We start from the raw sequence: 19,393 nt of genomic DNA on the forward strand, positions 1-19,393 counted from the left end.
GACTGCATTCGGCTCTGAAGGGGGTCTAACAAACGTGATTGTAACTTTTTCTCTTTCTTGCTCAAACTGGTTATAATAGTGTTGGAGTGACATCAGCCTCTGCAGCTGGGATGGAAGACAATTAGATGTGGAATGGAGGAAAAGAAAAATGTCTGGGCTGACGGGTGGGTGGGGGGTAACAGAGGAATTCGCCCCGTGACAACTTCCTCTGTAACCTCATCACAGACCTTTTATTAGCGATGTCTCGGCACCAGAGTGTCACATCAGCGAGTTCCAGCACTCTGCATCACCCCTAATTTCTCAACCCCACATAAAAAAGTGGTCGCAGTCTGGCAATTATGGTGTGGTGGGAGATTTTTTGGTGTCCTCCGATGAGACGAACCCTCAGTCCTCACTTACAGTGGAGCTCTTGTTTACGCATTCCTCGCTCGCAGCCCAGAATCCCTCACAGTAGTTTAATTAATGCTTAATTGTCAGCTGGTTGGTGGAGGCCATTAGTGGCTGCTGTATGGCAGCTGGTTGGGGTTTGGGGCTATGCTAGACATGGTGAAGCCGCTAATGCTCCTCATCCAGCCTACACCCATAACTAAGGACATTGCTCAAGTCCACCCTCTTGTGAAACGCTGTTTTGTCCATAGCAACACGGGGAAGGACTTGTTTAATCCTCCAGCAGCCAAAACATTTCAGGGAGCATCACTCACGACCGTTTCGTGGCTTCACAGATGTTGTTCTGAGCTCTCCCTGCTGTGATGGCGCTGCTTTCAATCCCCTCTGTGAACGCTGCTTTTGTCTAGACTCACTTTTGGCCACCGCGGCGAAGAGTTTGCAACCCGATGAGTTTGTCTTTCAACTGAACAGCTGAGGATCGCTCCCCCTCCCACCACTGCCAATTACATATATTTGCATACCCATCCCAGGAGCCATACATACACTCCACTTACTCCTCACAAAGGAATTTGCAATGCAGCACTCAGCCGGCCGCAGTCAGAGCTTCATTAGATGCAAACGGAACAAAAGCTCCACCGTCTGAGCTCACGGCCGGCAGATAAGGTGAAGGGCGGAGAAATGCCAGTTAAGAACCAGACTGATCCTCGACCAGATAAAGACCCATTAAATGCTAATTTGCAGCACTTTTAAGATCGCTATCAGCCCCCGTGTTCGTGTGTGACTGTCTGCACATCTGCATGCATCTGTGCAAGGTCGTGAAAACTGGCCTCAACTGCCAGCTTGCTGATTAAAGCGTGATCTGCTTGTTTTGTTATTTCCTGTATTTTTTCCTCCCCCCCTTTGAAAAGCTGCCACGGCCAACTACAGCTGGACTCCGTTCAAGTCTGATTCAACAGAAAAAAGCAAAAAAAAAAAAAAAAAAAGATGCAGCAGCTTCCAGTTTCTGTGGCCTCGTTAGAGTTTGCTGCGTACATGTGCATGCATCCGATTATTTCTGCTAAGATGAGTTGATCCCTCTTCTTCTCTCTGCTGCAAACACTTTTAAAGCCTTTTTTGTTCAACACACGTAACGATTCAAGCACAGTTAATCTTTTTTTAAAGTTCCAGGTCCTGCAGGTGCTGCCTTGTAGTTCTCGTTCAAAACACTTTAACAGAGCTCGCGTTAAATATTTACGGACTGCCTGCATATCTGTGAGTTTTGGACGCGGCGAGAGAGATCCTCGGCCGTCTCATCGTGAGAATCCCCCGACCAGGAAGCCTCTCTGTGATTTAGATTACTGCACAGGTGGAGCTGTGCTGCTGTGCGGGGATATTCCTGGGTCTGCACATGCGGTCGGGAGCTGTTTCTTGGCTCTCCGAGTCAAGACTGGTTTGTTTCTGTTTCTCTCTTCCAACACAAACCAGAAGTTTTTCTGCTCCACATTTGGACTTGGCATTGCGCTGTATCTCTTCTGAGGTATTAAGACCGCAGTAACGCCGTGATACTGAACTCGTAACTTCTCCTCCGTGTGGCGTTCCCTTTGTTCTCCCCACAGTTGTGTGTTTTCAAAACCCGGGGAGATGCTGAAATGATTTGAAAGCTTTGTGCTGACCACCACCACGACCCGGCCCACTCTTTCCACTAGCCGTCCCATAACTTTCTGCATTTTGTCATCTGAGGTAATAGATAGGTTCAGTGGGATTAATTACCGTGGATCACAAGGCTTTGGGATATTGCTCGGTTTTAACTGCTTTTTGAGTCATGGCTGGCTCCCCGGCTTCCTCTGGACCCTGCTGAGTAGTTACCCTTGGGGGGGCAGGATGCTAAGTTTAACCAAAATGTAAACGTTCATGGACTATTGGGAGATCTCGGCCAGGAAAGGGTGTGCTCTTCCTCTGTCGGAGCCCCCAGGACACCGTCTGGTCTCAGTGGTCCTCGACTCCTTTGCCCACATCAATGCCAGAAACTGTGTGTGTGATGCTTGTCAGGGTCAAGTGGGTTCTAGGATGAGGTAATGCCTAAGTCATCCACTTAAGATGCATTAACTACCGGGAGGTATTTTTTTTTTCCAACTTCGCCAAGCCCAAAAATCCTGGTTTCCTCCATTAACGTATCATCGCTCTCCGCCCGCCATCCCTCTTTCATCTCCGAAGGCCGTCCTGCACGTGATTAGCCGTGCGCTCACCTGTAACCTGACGGATTTCTTTCCACGTCGGCTAAAGCGGTCGGCGGCTCTTCCTGCGGCTCCAAGGACGTGGAAGTTTAGTGCCCCAGCTGAAGAAACAAAGAGTGCGACTCCACTTAGCCTGTCTGCTTTCTTGTTTTCCTATCCAATCCGCCCCACAGGGATTCACGTGTGACCGTGTGAGTGCTTCTCTTTGTGTGTCCGACTGCACAAGTGGACTTGAACATGTCTCCGAGCGTCACATGTGCACATGTCATAGCAGCAGTCTCCCCCCCCCCCCCCCCCACCACCACCACCACCACCTCCCCTCTGGTTGAACGGGGATTATGTAAACCAGAGCTGCAACCTGTTAAAATGTTTTGCTTCTGAGTCAGAGTACGGCAGTAAAGCGTGCGCACTGCACCGTGTTGAAAGCCGTCAAGTGGGAGGTCTGGAATGCAATTTTTAATTAAGGCCAGGCTAAGAGCTACAAACCTTTAGCAATAGTTTGGCAGAGAGTTTCAGGTTTGTAAGGATCCTCTGGTTTGGTAAACTTGTCTCTGTTTTTAACGTGGATTATAAGGTGACACGGGAGCACGCACACGGATCTTCAGATCAGGACAAATTCACTTACAGTTTCACCAATTTGTCAACAAACATGCCAAAGTTTCGGCAATAAGGGGTACTGATTAACTTTCCAAGCTCCCAGAAGGTCTGACATAATGCTAACGTTGATTAAACACACACAGTTTAACGGTTGTCCCTCTTTCTGCCTCTGGTTTGCAGTGTGAGTGTGGTGATCGGAGCTCCCAAGGCCAACACGAGGCAGGTCAACGTTACGGAGGGAGGATCCGTCTTCTACTGTCCGTGGAGCCTCGGCCACACGGACTGTCACGCCATCGAGTTTGACAGCGAAGGTAAGCGTTCTCTGTATATGCACTGTCGACCAAACTGTGTTTTAGGGTTTGCACAGAGTCCTGAAAGTTTAAAATGCTTAATTGTAAGTTCATCTGTTTATTTTCAAGGTTAGGAACGCGCTTGAATTCGAAAAAAACCTCTCGGAAAATGCTTGATTTCAACAAAATCTGTTTTTTAATCCACACAATCAATAATGTTAACCGATATTTTAATATTTTTAAGACTAAACAAACATCTCCTGACTTCTGACACCAGATGCGAGCGAGACTGACAAATGTGGAGCGTTTTTCAGTTCCACTTTGCGTCTGTTGTAAAGCTTCATGACAGTAACCATCCCACCCTCTGACATTTGACACATCGCGGGAAGCTAGTCAACTTTTGCACCCGCTCCTCAGCTACAAGAGAAAAGTCGGATTTCTTATCACTTGAGCAACATGCCAGGCTGTCACTTGAAGTGATTGGAACGTTCTTGAACTTTACTCTGAGCTCTTTCAACCCCTCATTTGTATTTTCCTGACATTTGGTTGGAAGACAAATCTCCAACAAATGCTTTTTAAGACTCTTTTCCCTGAAGCTAACTCTTCTTGCTGTAGGGAAAATGAGTGCATGCTGCTGTCTTGAGTTCAAAATCTGTGACTACCTGGTGTTTGGAGAGCCTTTAAAGATTGTGATTGCATTTAAAATCAGGTTTGCTGCTTCTTTATTCCCTTCTGGAGCCGGCAGAGCATTTCCTCCCTGCGCCTGTTGTCATCAGCGGGTCTGGATCAGGCGTCAGTGTTCAGTTGTTGGCTCCGTTGGTTCCTGGATGATCCCTTTTTTTCCTGTTTGTGTCCTCTTCTTTCAGGGGCGGGGGGGGGGAATGAAAAGGATAATGGGGTGCTGAAGAGGTTTCTGAAGGATACTCCTCCCTTCCTCCTGAGTCCTGTTTGTGTTGTCTTGCCCCGGGAGCTATTTGGGAGATAAGCAACCAATAAACAAATAAGGGTCGGACAAAGAAACGTCCTGTTTGTGCGTCAGACGAAGCCGACAGCACCGGTCCTGACAAAAGGGGGCTCCGGTCGAGTCGGAATTAAGTGAAGTGGTTTTGGGAGAGCGTGAGGAAGTCTGTGAGGCTGTCTAATGAATGGATTCGTGTTTCAGTCTGTTGACAGAGAACCCCTCAGCCTGTTTGGCACAGCGGAGCCCTGGCGAGGTGAGGATAGGGACAATCTGTAGGCACTAGATTGAACATAGAAGGACACGTACCGCAGCACTCTTGGCCTCCTTCCTGAGAAATCAAACGCTTAACGTCGTCGGCCAACTTAAATTTACTGTCCATACTGCACAATGGGGAGAAATATTCCACTGAGTGTTTCACAAGCCTGGTTTACAGCATTCTTTTATTGGACACCGCTGCTTGGTACCCTTTGCTCCGCTGTTTTTTTGCACTGTTTTTTTTCTTGCAACATACAATGTGTTGCACATCCAGCGGGCGCTGGCTGGAGGCCCGCAGCGAGTGATGTCATGTGCGAGCGGCGAGGCCCTCGCAGTGAAGGTCGTTCCCCCAGGGTCGTCGGAGAACGTCCTTCATATTCACTTTTTTTTCAAGGGGGCTTTGAAGGGGAGCTGATTTGAGAGCCAGAGCTCGGTTCCGACATCTGGATCATGGCAGGAACCGCCGTACGGAGGAGGAACGCTCAATACATGGACATCTGCGTGCAAATGTGACTCTGCCAAACAGCTGTTACATGGATGACATTTACTGCTGCAGTTCATTTACTGTAGCTGTGACTTTTTTCCCTGCCAAGCCGGATAGTAACAGCTCGAGCAATAAATAAGACACTCGGTGATGATGATGCCATTTTTCATTCTCCACTATGACGGCTCGAGTGAAGGAGCGCTGCCGCGTTACGTTTTGTCTTCGGGTTAGTGTTGAATATATCAATATGTTTAGTTCCCCTTCTGCAACCAGTAGAGCAAAACAGGCATGCATTTAGAGTTTTTGTTGGGTTGAGAATAAAAAGAGCAAAAAGGCTATTAAAGAAGTCCTAAAGCTCAAGAATATTATTTTACTTGACAGTGCTTATTAATTAACACAACTGTAAATATGCCAGATCAACCAAGAGACTTTTCATCCGTAGTCGGCGATAGTTCGCCTTAAAACCCAGAAGCTTTTAATTTAATATCATAAATGACAAATAAATCAGCAAATCTTTCCATTTAAAAAGCAGCAACAAGCATGTGTTTGTCAGTTTTTCTTCCAACTCAGCCAAAGAGGTTTTGTTTTCTACCGTCGCTGTGCGTGTTGGTTGGTTTGTCAGCAGGATTACATAAAAACTACTGATCACATTTCCCCGAAACATGGGTGGAGGATGTGTCTTAACCCTAAATTAGACCCCATCACATTGTTGGTGCCGATCCAGATAAAGGGACAGATCTCACTGTCGCAAGAAAGGGGAATAATGTATAAAACTCTAATTTAGTGATTTTAAATTATGCGTGGTTTGAGATTTAAAGTGATGCGGGGCCGTCAAGTCTGATATTGGACGAGGCTCGACTGAATTAAGGGGGACTGTTGGGAGTGAGTCCTATTCTCGTTGATTAATCCAAATGGCCGGCGGTTAATTTTCTAATCGATGTCGCTCTATCTTCCTCCACATTATTGCTACTTAGAACTATATTCCTCCAGCGAAGTGGTGTCAGAGGTCTCGCCGTCTCTTGGTGTGTTTGAGCTCTGACCCACAGGCCACAGACCCTCTTAATTAGCCTAACTAATTGGGTCAAAGTGGCCTGAGAGCTCTCCTCCTCCTCCTCCTCCTCCTCCTCCTCCTCCACTTCCTCTTCCATCGAGATAAGAGTCTTTCAATGGATCTGAATGGAGAGAGGGCAGTAGGGAGGGTGTGTTGAGGGAGGGCGGGGGTGGCTCATACAGGATGGGAAGAAAGGGGGAGGGAGGGTGAGAAGGCCAGAGGGAGTGAAGGGGAGGGAGGAGAGAGGGAGAAACCAGAGCTCTGTCCCCCTCGCTCTGTCCCCCCTGCTGTCCCACAGGGGGGGGCGAGCTGATGTGATGAGTGAATTTGGCCATTTGTCTTCACGAAAACACACACACACAAACACACACACACAACACGAGGGGCTCTAACTCCACTAATGGCCGTCCCCCCCTCACACCCAGTTCAAAGGCGAGAGTGATTCTATATGGATGCTCCTCTGCTGGTCCCGGGAGAGAAACCGTAGTGGGTTCTGTCACATCAGCGTCCTCTCTGGGGGGTTCTGATCAGATGGCATGCCGTTGTTGTGACCCGTCTCGGGGTCTGCTACCCTCTGGATCTCCTCCGTTTTCACTGAAAGCACTTCACGTGACTCCAGCTGGCAGACAACAAACAGAACTTCTCACGGGCCGTTACCGACACAGAACGAAACGCTGTGGCGAATGCGACCATGTGAGCGCTGCTGCACATCGCGGCGCTGCCTCGCCATTACACGGCCCCCGATAAGCGATCACAGTTATGCTGTATGGATTTAAGAGGCCTCTTTCTTTCTTTTTTTTTTTTTTTTGTCTGGCTGCCTCGGTAACATGACTCAAACCGACGCGGTCCCTCCTCGGCTCCTGCCCTTCTCTGGTGGCTCTGCATCGGCCTTATCCAAACAAAGACCCCCTGAGTTATGAAAATATTAAGAAGGTGTACGCTTTAAGTGAGGGTGCCACGCAGCTAAGGCAGATTAGTTAAAGTAACAAGCTCGTAAGAAGCCGTTTGAAGTGCTGGTCGTGTTATTGCCTGTATGGCTAAAGCACTTCTTTTCACACTTTCTGGCCACTTAACAGAGCGGCGGCGGCGGCAAGGGGGCGGGCTGCTGTAGGTCCATGATGAATAACATTAGCAGGAAAAAGCCCAGTGTTGGAGATTAAGCAGAAATAGTTTGGGTTATTAAAAAACTATAATCCCCTCCGCTTACCGTCTTGGGTGAGGGGAAGCAGCGAAGGAGAGACGGGCGCAGAAGCGAGATAGTGAAAGAAAAATGAATCGGAAGATGAAGATAATATTGAAAATGAAAACGGAGAAGGGGAGACAGAAAGTGTGTGCCTAAACAGAGATGACTGAGAGGTTGCTATGAGGAAGCCGGGCCACAGTGTGTATGTTTTGCTTGGACCCCGGCCCCCCCCCGAGCTGTTTCCACAAAGACACGGAGCGACTCCAAGCTGCCTTGTTGGCCGGCGGGAGGAAGGCGTTGGACAGAGAGGCCTGACGCACAGCCTGCATTTCTTGACATTCACAAAGGTCTCGATCTCTTGCAGTGTGTGTCAGTCGTCAGTCCCTGAGAGATGATGCTCTGCTTGTGTTGCAACACGACTGTGGTTTGACAGTTTACAGGGGAAATGAGTCTACAGGGTGGAGTTCTTCCTGCTGAGGTTGGTCTTGCCCTAATGGAGGTCACCTCACGCTCTCAGCTGACAGCTAACTGGAAGTGATGTGGCTTGTTCGATTAATCAATTTGTTTGCGTTTCACTCTCAACTGCGGCGCGTCTGCCTTCCAATGAAGTTGAGTTTAAAACCTGACCCCCGGCGCCATCTGTCACGACACCTGCTGCCGTCGGAGCGTCGATGTGGGAGATCAGTGTTAGTGGACAGGTGGTCAAACAGACCGCAGGGGTCAGCGAGGTTAAGCGAGGCGAGTCCAGTCCAAACCCGGCTAAGCTAAGAGAGCTATCACGTCCTGAAGTGGCCGAGCAGCTGATAAATTCTCGCCCTGATTGTCCTGAAAAAATAGTTAAACTGGAGCCTTAAAGCCTGCTTTTCTGCCAAATGTCCAGATGTTCACAAGGGCCTGGGAAGGGGAAGATAGAACGAGCGTACTCAGAGTCCAGCTGAAGCAATACATGTTTTGTCATACCGCTGTAACTCACTGTCGTTTCTCTTGTGCTTTTCTCAGGGGATCGAACCGTCGTGCTGAACAAAACAGAACAGGTTGAATTCAAGTCCCACCAGTGGTTCGGCGCCACTGTGCGTTCACACGGTGACACAATTCTGGTAAGGTGACCCTCTCAGAGATGATATTGGGGGGGGTGGGGGTGGGGTAGAAGAAGCACTGGAGTTTCAGGTTTACATCTCACAACTGCTGCTCTCCCGTGAGGCCTGTTCTGGCCTCAAGGCTGCGAGAAACTTCGGTGATGTCCTTTGTACCATCTTTTTATTGTGAATGACGTTTCAAGGATGTCCCTTTCAAACCCAACTGTGATACGTACCCTCCAGCCTGTTCTCACTCCCTCAAATAATCCGGTCAATGGCCACTTCACTCCTAAGTTAGATGCTTTAGTTTCCCCTCTAGCATCTTTTCCCGGAGTGAACTCCCCTAAGTAGTCTAAAGAGCCAGAACACTCCAATATTTGGGAAGTTTGGGCGTTTGTTTGGGTCGTGCACAGGACTTTAGCCACCAGTTGTGTCTCATCATCAAGATTGATTTATTTTAGTTTATGTTACATGTTGTTACAACCGAGTCTTTGTTGCACTGGAACTGAACCAAACTTTGGCTGTTTCATTAGTATTAGTAAGTCCAAATTCCCTTAAAGGGATATTCCGGTGTAAATTTAATCCATGGTCTAACAAACCATGAAACTGTGTTAGAATCCCTCTCGAGAGATCAATTTAGCAGACCGCTAATTTACGGAGTTTTATCAACCTCAGAAACGACCGCACGACAACAATACACTGCAGTAAATGGATCCAAATATAAACCCGACACCAAAAAGCCACAAATAATGCTCAGAACAGCACCAAACTTCAGCAACAGTACAAATAGGGTCTCAGCACATAGTCCGGGGCATCTAACCTCCGCTAGCTTAGCTGGATTTCTACTGAAAAGCTGAAAAAATTTACCACTCTTCTGCAGCAGCTTCCTGTTGACGGGAAGTCTCGACAAGTCGATTACCGAGTGCAGTAGAGTTCCGCGGCTCATGGATGAAAATGTATGATTATGACTCCATGGAAAAGCAATCAAAGTTCATATGTGTCTTACCTGCCAGTTTATAACAGTTATTATCGAGAGCGGACAGGGAAAAGAACGGAATTGAGCATTTCTAACCGCACTCGGTAATCGTCGCGTCGGGACTTCCCCGACCAGGAAGCTGATGGAGGAGAGTTGAAATCTGTTTTTAGCTTCACAATAGAAATCCAGCTAAGCTAGCGGAGGTTAGATGCCCCGGACTATGTGCTGAGACCCTATTTGTACTGTTGCTGAAGTTTGGTGCTGTTCTGAGCATTACTTGTGGCTTTTTGGTGGCGGTTTATATTTGGATCCATTTACTGCAGTGTATTGTTGTCGTGCGGTCGTTTCTGAGGTTGATGGTTGGTTAGCGGTCTGCTAACTTGATCTCTCGAGAGGGAGTCTAACACAGTTTCACAGTGTGTTGGACCATGGATTAAACTTACACCGGAATATCCCTTTAATATATCATAAGATGTGAAATCAGAAAGATTTGGTTTGAAAGTCCAACCAGATGTTGAATATTAAGTATTATTGCTGAGCCATTCATGTGCAAAACGGACGCTAGAGGTGTGGACAAAGCTTCAAAGTCTGTTAATTTGACTGACTTTCCCGGGCTTTCTTTCCTCCTGACGAAACTTCTTTATAATGTGCAGTAAAACACTAAATCTATTGTCTTTGTTGTGTTTTTACTGATGTCTCACTGTGCCGTCAGTGTTCTCAGTTATATATTTGTCTCCCACATTACCGTCCATTACGTTGTTGCCATTCCAGTTCAATTTTCACCTCCAGTCTCGCAGCACTGTAGAGAGATGTTTCATGACCTCCGTGACATCCAAGTAGAGCCGCCTCTTGTTTGGTCTGATAGCGAAGGTTGTGACCTGGGTCGAGTTACCCCGCTCCAGATGTACCACTGACCTCGGCCCGGGTCTCGTCCCCGAGTTCACCGGGGTGTTGTTGCAACTGGAAAAACATCTCCTACCTTGAAGCTCACCACCCATTCATCACCACATCTCCTCCCCTTTTACCTCCCTGTCAATCCCCATCTCCCTCCACCACCTCCTCCTCCTCCTCCTCCTCTCTACTCCAGGCCTGCGCCCCGCTCTACTCTTGGCGGACCGAACAGGACGTCCCCCGTTCTGACGCGACAGGAGCCTGCTACCTCTCTGCCCGTAATTTTACCAAGTTTGTCGAGTACGCTCCCTGCCGCACAGGTAACTGTCCGTAACGGAAACTGTCTCGTACGTGGTTTTCATTGCATATAATGTCTTGATGCGGTTCAATCCCCTTGAAACCAGAAGCTCTGGCTTTTATTAAATACTTATTGCATCAGATAATTCACGGTACGACCTCACTGTGTTTCAGAGATCAGTGATGAGGGGGGACAAGGTTACTGTCAGGGAGGATTCAGCGCTGACTTCACAACGGTAATAACCATCTTCCTGTTAAACCACCAGAGGTTTCCTGGGTAATCTCATCTCTTCCCCCCCCCCCTTTTTTCATTGTAGTGATTTGCCAGTTTTATCTTTCAGGATGGCAAAGTGGTGCTGGGAGGGCCGGGGAGCTACTTCTGGCAAGGTATGTAGGGCATACCAGTCACCCACTTAAAAAACCAAGCCTCAGAATATCCTTCTGAGTTTATTTTCATTTCCCTTTGGTCTTACTTTAGGTCAGGTGATCTCTGCACCTAAGGAGGACATCATCAGGTCGTACTACCCAGGCTATTTCATGCAGTCTGTGGAGAGACAGATCCAGACCAAACAGGTCCAGTCTGCACACGACGACAGCTATCAAGGTGAGAGGATTCTTAGCGCTTCTATTTATAACACATTTACACGCATCTTCATTTGTTTTTTTTTCCGAGGCTGATGTCCGTTCTTTATGCCTGCAGGCTACTCTGTCGCCGTCGGGGAATTCAGTGGTGATCAGGTGGAAGGTGAGTCATTAAAAAGGGGTTTCATTGTTCATTTGTATTATTTTTTGCTGATAAAATCAAGGAAATAACTAAATAAAAATGTATTCACGACGACAAGAGCATTGATGAGATCTAATGACACTTTTACCAACAAATAATCGGACGAAAATGTGAGAGAGGGACGAGTTGGGAAGAGATCGAGGAGATAGTGCGGATCTATTTAGGAATTCAACTAGCGCGCAACTGCACTTAATCAAAAACTGTGCAGAAATACAGTTTGGTAAAGTATCGTACTTTAGAGTAAAACAATGTTGCAGCATTCCTCTAACAACTGAAGCAGCTGAGGACGAGCGCGACCACACAAGGTTGTAAATTATTTCACTTTAGGATCTAGAGGCGTCTGGAGGCTTGGACCTCTTCGGATGTTGGTTTTGTTCGGGGAGACTGCTGCAACACTGTTTGGATCTGATGCTCCATACATGCTTTTTGGGGGCTGATGAGAAGATACTGACTGAATTCTCACTTTTATTTGGGCAACTTTTCCTTTAATTCTAGACGTTTGATGGGAGGAAGGAGCAGAAAGTAGGATAGAGGCATGTTTCCAATCACAACAGTCAAACCTGTGTCTGTATTGTATGTAATACCACTCCATAATAACAGGTAAATCGATTGGTAGATACGTTCAGATGGTCTAGAGAAATGTTTAAATGAAACCTGTTGATTTCAGCTAACTAAACTGAACAGGGTTTCTGCCCTGGTTGCGGATGTTAGATGAGGCGTGCTGTAAGTGAATCACATGTGAGCAGTCACGAAGAATTTCAAGTCAAATAAACGGAGGTCAGCTACGATATTTTACACGATTATTGAGCTGGAAAACGTTGTCAGTAATGGAATTCTCTCATCCCCCCTCCTGTCGTGCTTGACCTGCATATATATATTTTCCCTCTTTAAAATCTCCGTCTCTCTGTGCACCCCTTCAGATTTTGTGGCCAGCGTTCCAAAAGGACTCATGCTTTACGGTTCGGTAAGAGAGCTTCATCATCACTCTTCATTTTAGAACGAGCGGCCTGGGCTTTGGACTCGGGCACTGATGCAGGAAAGTCGAAGAAAAAGAAAACAGCCGTAGCGATATTGTCACAGGGGGAATTATTTTCGCAGTGCATTCCTTTACCAGAGACTGTGCTTATATTAGAGCGTATAAAAAAAGACGTTCACCATATGTGGTTGCTGTGTCGCAGGTGTCCGTTCTGAACGGTTCGGATCTGAAGACCATGATTAACTACACCGGCGAGCAGGTGAGTCCTCTACAGAATACTCCTCCACGCTTCACTTCCTCCGTGTTTTCATTGCCCGGCTCCTCATGAGAGCTCTTAATTTGTTGAGTCGGTGTAAGCAAAAATAATTTCCTTCGCAGAGTTCCTCTTTACTAGATCTGGGTCTCTCTTTTTTCGTGGTTTGCTGTAAAGCTCAATTATTGAAGGGGGGAAAGTGCAGTGGCAATTTGTGCAAATGGTTCTGGGAATAGAAACGCGCTGAGCTCGTTTAAACAGTGATGATTGACTCAGCTGAATAAATAGAAAAAAAAGTCACAAGCGAATTTGCTTACACTCCGGTAATTCAGACCGCTCCTACGCTGCCTGTGTTTCGTTGGACTGAGGTTCATGACAGGAAATTCAGAAAACGAAGCTGACCTGGAACAGAAGCGGCAGCAAACTGGGCCGAACCTGTAAAACGCATCAATTCTTCATGTTTCCTTTCGGGCCCTTTTTCCTTTTTACTAGTCAAGCAGGAAGAAAGTCTGAAGTGTTTTGCATTATCTGAGAACAAAACCGAATCCTGATGATGCTGAAGTCTTTTTACGATGAGACTTTCGTTGGCTAATTTCATGGAAACTCTTGTTGACAGATGGGATCATATTTTGGCTACTCAGTGGCGACGACAGACATCAACAATGACGGGTGAGTCGAAGCCTCGTGTTTTTTCTCTTTCTGTCTCTTTCACTCTTTCTTTCTCGATAATTAGCTGCAGGATCTACATCAGATGCCACCAACAACTCATACAACGTAAATCTCCTTTTCTTGTCTACAGGTTGACCGACCTGCTGGTGGGAGCTCCCATGTTCATGGTCCGAGGCTCCGATAGCCGCCTGGAAGAGATGGGCCGCGTCTACGTTTACCTACAGCGAAGCCCCCTGAACCTGGAGCTCCGCCTACCTCACCTGACCGGCACCCAGGTGTTTGGGAGATTTGGCAGCACCATTGCACCACTGGGAGATCTGAACCAGGACGGGTTCAATGGTGAGAATGGGCGATTGTAATAGGGGGACTGATGGAAAAGAAGAAAATAAAATGAGTTAGCGTTATGATTCATTGTTTTGTCTTATCTTTAGGGCATGAAAACGACATTATAATCATATACATAGGGTATAAAAAGTAGGTAGTAGGTAGAAATAATGTAATTGCGTTAAAGTAAAATTGTTACAGCAAAAGTAAATAATGAAATCGGGTTAAAAATCTAAAGAGAAAGCGTTTCCGTTGGATGATTAGAGGTTTGGTTTGGTAACTGGTGTAACTCAGGCAAACCTTCTGTCGCTTCCCTCGTAACGTGCTCATGTCGGTAGGCGGGTTCGGTCCAGGATATTGGCTGTATTACCATGAAATTTTTACACAAATTGGATCAGCTCTACTTTGTGTTTACTGCCAATTTGCATTAACTTTAGCATTTAGCACAGAGCACAGCTGCTGGCTGTAGACTCTGAAGCCCTTTCTACCCAACGTACCTGCAGCTTTAAGCCCCAGGAACTATTTCCTGAACTTCATTTAGACTCTGGTTCCTGTGGTGGACACAAAGCTCAAGTCTTGTCACTAAAAGAAATGCCTCGTTATATTATTCGACCTCTTGGTGGCTGCAGTCTTATATTATAATGTTCTTTATTTTTGCTCTTTGGCAGACGTGGCTATCAGCTGTCCGTTTGGAGGGGAGGATCAGCGGGGACTGGTCTACATCTTCAACGGGCACTCGGAAGGACTCAGGGAAAAGCCGTCTCAGGTGATCACCGGCCAGTGGGCTGCCGGTACGATTCCTGCCAGCTTTGGATTTGCCCTCAGAGGTGCTAAGGATCTGGACATGAATGGATACCCAGGTGAGTGAGGCGCTGCTGGAAGAAAGCAGCAACCATAACCAACCGTAACCATCCCGTATTTTATCTTTTTATTATGGTTTTCTAATTCTGCTGCTTTATTTTCTCAGATCTCATAGTTGGCGCCTTTGGTGTTGATACGGCCGTTCTGTATAGGTGAGTTGTTTTTTAATCTCTCTTTGACAAACAGTCAAATTAAATAGTCATGTTTATGCTGAATAAGGAGCTTGAAGAAAGCTAGCCTAGCTTGGAAGAAAGACTGGATCACTAACCAAAGGAAAAGCTGTTTTCTTTACTAAAATACAACCAAAGCGTGCTCAGCAGGAATTCATGTGTCTCTCTTTCACTGATCTAATAAAGAGCCTAATTGCCTCATTAGCTCATCATTAAACACACTCCAGTCAAACTCAACACCTTTAAAAGTGGATATTAAACGTCCCATGATTGAATCTTCCGTCTACATTTCGTTTGTTACCAACAGATCGCGCCCGATTGTCAACGCCAGTGGCCATCTGACAGTTTCCCCCACCATGATCAACCCTGAAGAGAAGAACTGCATGGTCACCAACGGAAACACGACCATTCCTGTTTCCTGGTGAGTTTTCCAGCCTGTCCAGCACCGTCACTCACCTTCCCTCTGACTCAGGCCTCAGTGCTGCTCTGTTTGACCCCTGCTGCCAGAAGATGGGCTTCCCCATTTCCTCCGCATGCATAAACACTCACTATCCTGGCAGGAAGCTCTGATAAGGAATATCCTCTCCATCAGCAGTCACGGTATTAATACGAACCGAGGGCTGCTCTTTATCTGACCTATTTTTCAAATGTCTTCACGTCGCGCTGCGTCTGTTGCGGGAGCAGTGAAACAACGTGCTGAATAGCAGCATTGTTGGACGTTTTTTGGCCTCGTCTGCAGAGTGTTCAGGTCCAGGAAAGGAGAGAGGAAACAGACGACGGTTGCTCGTTGCTCGACATGGTTGACACTGCGCTCACGTGTCTGCTCCCCCCCCCCACCAAACCCCCATCCTCCTTTTCCAGATCCTGATCCATAAAGGAAACTCTTGTATACACATGTGTCTTGATTACACTACGTTGCCTGGTGATGAGGAGTTTTTTTGGTGGGGGTGAAAGGAGAGCACAAGGGATAATGGGAGGGAGGGAGAAAGGGAGGGAGGGCGGCAGGGGAGGGGCTGCAAGTTTCTTTTTTTTTTTCTGCCGTTGCTTTGAATGAGATATTGTTTGGTGGTGGAACACAGCTGGGAAACATCAGGACACGTCGACTCCCGTGAGCGTGCGCACACGGTTGTGCAGGAACAAGGAGTTAGAGAAAGTTATTACTACTCCTCGATGTGTCTCTCCGTCTCATTCTTCTTTCCCTTTTCCAACACACTCTCTCCCCTTTTCTTTTTTTTTTTTGCGCTTCTTCCAGTTTTTTGCTCTGTTCCTCTTGTGTGGGTTTACTAGTAAAAAAAAAAAAAGAAAAGAAAAGAAAAGAAAAGGACTGGGGGTTTTTTGGGGTTGCAGACTTTTTGGATAGCAGCAGCGTGTTGTGCGGCTGATGTCATGGGAGAAGAGCTACAGGCTTATATAGACAGCCATCGACTGGTCAGCCTTGAAACCTGAGTCGTTGCCCAATTTCACCCTTCTTAACTCTGCTATGCGTTTATGTGTGTGTGTGTGTGTGGGTGCTGTCAGTGAAAACGTAGACCCAGCCGATTTATCAGCCTTGGCTGGTGAGAGCGGTCGGATGCCAGCACGTCTCAGAGCAGTTGGCATTTCTTTCATATTATTCATTGTATTCCCATTACGTCTCGTGCCTTGTAATGTGAACCATGTAAGGAGCTGACACAAGAGAAGCGGGGGCCGTTAAAGAGGGAAGTGGGAGAACAAGCGAGGGCAAGCGAGGTGTCTTGTGCGTACAGAATATTTGTACTGACTTTCTGCCATAAATGAGCAATGCTTCTCTCATCATGTCTTTGTCTTCCCCCCGTCCGTCCAAAAAACAGCGTCAACCTGAGTTTCTGCATATCTGCCGATGGGAAGCACCTCCCAGACGTCCTAGGTGAGCCAATTTTCCACATCTGCACTTTATTACAAGTTAGGAAACTTTCAAAAGGCCACCAAGTGGTAATGTTTTAAACCCATAACAGTCTGTAGGTTAGGAGTGTTTTGGCAGCTTTTTTTTAGGATTTTTTGTTGTGACAAAAAAGGAAGTGCCGCGTGCGAAATACCTTCTGTGATCCACCTTTTAGTGATCAGGCCTCATCTGTGCTCGGTCCCGTTTCCATATCAGCCCCGAGTTATTACCTCTAATTGCTCCTTCCTTTATAAACAACTGCCATTAAGTTTATAGTTACTACATTGTGCGTGTGCGCCTCAGAATATTTATGGAGGGTCTTTTTTAAACCTGTCATTACCCGACTCGGGAACATTCATCATGCCATGAATGCTCATTTGTGTGGTTGTGTGTGTGACGCGTTTCCCAGATTTCCAGGTGGAGGTGCAGCTCGACAGTCACAAGCACAAGCAGAAAGGTGCCGTGAAGAGGGCTTTGTTCTTGGATTCCCAGCAGCCCTTGCTCCAGAAGAGTGTGTCGGTGCGGCATGGCGACCGTGTGTGCAGCAACACAAAGATCTACCTGCGAGTAAGTCTTCTTTCATACCGATCAGAAGAGTGACTGTGATTATTCTTCAGGTAACTTTAAAGTTGTAGTGTGTTTTGATATTTTGATGATTATGTATTATGCTGCACAGTGATTGTTGAATTGTTGAAAAACGCGCACTAAAGTGCCCTCCTGGGAGCCAAAATGTGTGTTAAAGTGCCCTCTTAGAAGCCAAAACAGCATGCCAAAGTGCCCTCTTGGTTGCAAAACACACTAAACTGCCCCCTTGGCTGGTTAAAACATGATAAACTGCCCTCTTGGGAGCCAAAACGCGCGCTAAAGTGCCCTCCTGGGAGCCAAAACATGTGCTAAAGTGCCCTCTTGGAAGCCAAAACAGCATGCCAAAGTGCCCTCTTGGTTGGCAAAACACACTAAACTGCCCCCTTGGCTGGTTAAAACATGATAAACTGCCATCTTAGGAGCCAAAACACGCGCTAAAGTGCCCTCCTGGGAGCCGAAACGCGTGCTAAAGTGCCCTCTTGGAAGCCAAAACAGCATGCCAAAGTGCCCTCTTGGTTGGCAAAACACACTTAACTGGCCCCAAGGCTGGTTAAAACACGCGCTAAAGTGTCCTCTTGGGAGCCAAAACATGCGCTAAAGTGTCCTCTTGGGAGCCAAAACATGCGCTAAAGTGCCCTCTTGGGAGCCAAAACACGCGCTAAAGAGCCCTTCTTTTCGCCCCTGCCCTTCAAAAAGTCTGCGCACGCCACTGGTGCTGCAGAGCTATCTAGTGAAGGTAAGCATGCTAGCAAGCAACCAGCAAACCCCGGCCTTTGCTGGGATCAAAAGATACAGATCACAGTTGAAATTAAAAAGCTGATCCGACCAACAGATCCTCAGCTTTTGGACCAAACTGCCGCCGACACAAACTCTGTCTCTCTGTTTCTTTTGTCTGCAGGATGAGAAAGAGTTCAGGGATAAACTCTCCTCCATTTATGTGGCCTTGAACTTCAGCTTGGATCCAGAAGCTGCAGCAGACTCCCACGGGCTGCGGCCTATCCTCAACTATCAGACCACCAGCGTGATCGAGCAGAAGGTACCGTAGTTTGACGTGCACTGCACTTCCCACATCTTCTATCAAACACCGTGAACTAACTCTGAAGTGCATCGATGTATGATGGAGCAGTGTGTTGCCTTAATAATGTACATATGGTTCTTAGACTCATTCTCTCTGAACGTATGATAAGAGTATCCACCACACTGAGTAATCGCTCCCTGTAACCACTGACTTTCTCCTGTCCCTGATGAAAGAGTCGGTTTTTTGAATGTAAATTCTGAACTGCTCTGCTGGGAAGACGTCCAAGGTGTCTGGAAAGCTGTTACTCAAAAGGAAAATGTGAGGCATATGTACAGCCGAGTGTTTCCCCGCCGTCCCGGTAGGAATTGTTCTCAGTCTGCTTGGCTGCACAACTTCGCGTAGGTGACTCGTTCCAGAGCTGCGTGCACAGAAGACCGGTAGATATTTCAGGGCAGGAGATTTGCCCATCTGGTCGAAATCTCTCGGCAGTTTGCCAGTTTTTCCCTCTGGCAGCGAGCAGAGTTGGCTCGACATGTGGGCATCCTCTCAGCTGTGGAGCAGCATCCACCATGTGGGAGTTCACAGGGTTGGGGCATTAAGGGAATGGCAATCAGCGTAGTTTTATCTCCCCCCTTCTTTTTCTCCTTTGCTCTTATATTCCTGTTGGAACGGGACCGAACCCTGTCATTGAAGTCGAGCCACGATATCAAAGCTGTCAGGCCTCCAACAGATGTGGTCTTTTTGCTGAACCAAAACCTTGAGACAAGCCTGAGCTGGATGTCAACCTTAAACCTGAAAAAGACGCTTTTTGCGCAACACCAAAAAAGGGGGCCAAGCTAATCTGTGTGTATGTGTGAAAAAGGGGAGTGAGAGCCTGCCAACACATTTCATTAATCTTGCTTCAGACTGCGTGGATGTAACAGTAAAAAGGGTGACTATTACACCGCAGCCTTGGCCTTCATCAGACACATGATGCCTTATTGATTTGCACATATGCTTTGAGACAATGTGGCAGGCCATGTAACATTTCATCAACTCTGCCAAGCTCTTACTTCGTCTGAGCCCGAGTGAGAACGAGAGACGGTTGAAGTTTCTCGGCACATTCTCGCTCTTTCTCTGTGCTCTTAACAAATTCCACATGTTTGTACGAGTGGTTGTGACATTATAGGAGGATCTTTTAATTGCCGTAATC

At 47.1% G+C, this 19,393-nt stretch overlaps 1 protein-coding gene across 2 annotated transcripts in view; it reads left to right on the forward strand.

Annotated features, from left to right (window-relative positions):
• The window catches only part of itga5 (integrin, alpha 5 (fibronectin receptor, alpha polypeptide)), a 43,637-nt gene that overhangs the window by 8,007 nt on the left and 16,237 nt on the right, over nucleotides 1-19,393 (forward strand). For both annotated transcript variants that reach the window (XM_030423143.1, XM_030423142.1), the window contains exons 2-18: nucleotides 3,378-3,508; nucleotides 8,421-8,518; nucleotides 10,561-10,684; nucleotides 10,836-10,897; nucleotides 11,003-11,048; nucleotides 11,140-11,265; nucleotides 11,362-11,406; nucleotides 12,366-12,409; nucleotides 12,624-12,680; nucleotides 13,291-13,343; nucleotides 13,474-13,682; nucleotides 14,336-14,527; nucleotides 14,635-14,680; nucleotides 15,006-15,119; nucleotides 16,528-16,583; nucleotides 17,008-17,165; nucleotides 18,082-18,219. In XM_030423143.1, the coding sequence (XP_030279003.1) occupies nucleotides 3,378-3,508; nucleotides 8,421-8,518; nucleotides 10,561-10,684; nucleotides 10,836-10,897; nucleotides 11,003-11,048; nucleotides 11,140-11,265; nucleotides 11,362-11,406; nucleotides 12,366-12,409; nucleotides 12,624-12,680; nucleotides 13,291-13,343; nucleotides 13,474-13,682; nucleotides 14,336-14,527; nucleotides 14,635-14,680; nucleotides 15,006-15,119; nucleotides 16,528-16,583; nucleotides 17,008-17,165; nucleotides 18,082-18,219 (1,699 nt within the window). The remainder of the gene's footprint in view (nucleotides 1-3,377; nucleotides 3,509-8,420; nucleotides 8,519-10,560; nucleotides 10,685-10,835; nucleotides 10,898-11,002; nucleotides 11,049-11,139; nucleotides 11,266-11,361; nucleotides 11,407-12,365; nucleotides 12,410-12,623; nucleotides 12,681-13,290; nucleotides 13,344-13,473; nucleotides 13,683-14,335; nucleotides 14,528-14,634; nucleotides 14,681-15,005; nucleotides 15,120-16,527; nucleotides 16,584-17,007; nucleotides 17,166-18,081; nucleotides 18,220-19,393) is intronic.

This window comes from Sparus aurata, chromosome 7 (genome assembly GCF_900880675.1).
Source record: "Sparus aurata chromosome 7, fSpaAur1.1, whole genome shotgun sequence".
NCBI lineage: Eukaryota > Metazoa > Chordata > Actinopteri > Spariformes > Sparidae > Sparus > Sparus aurata.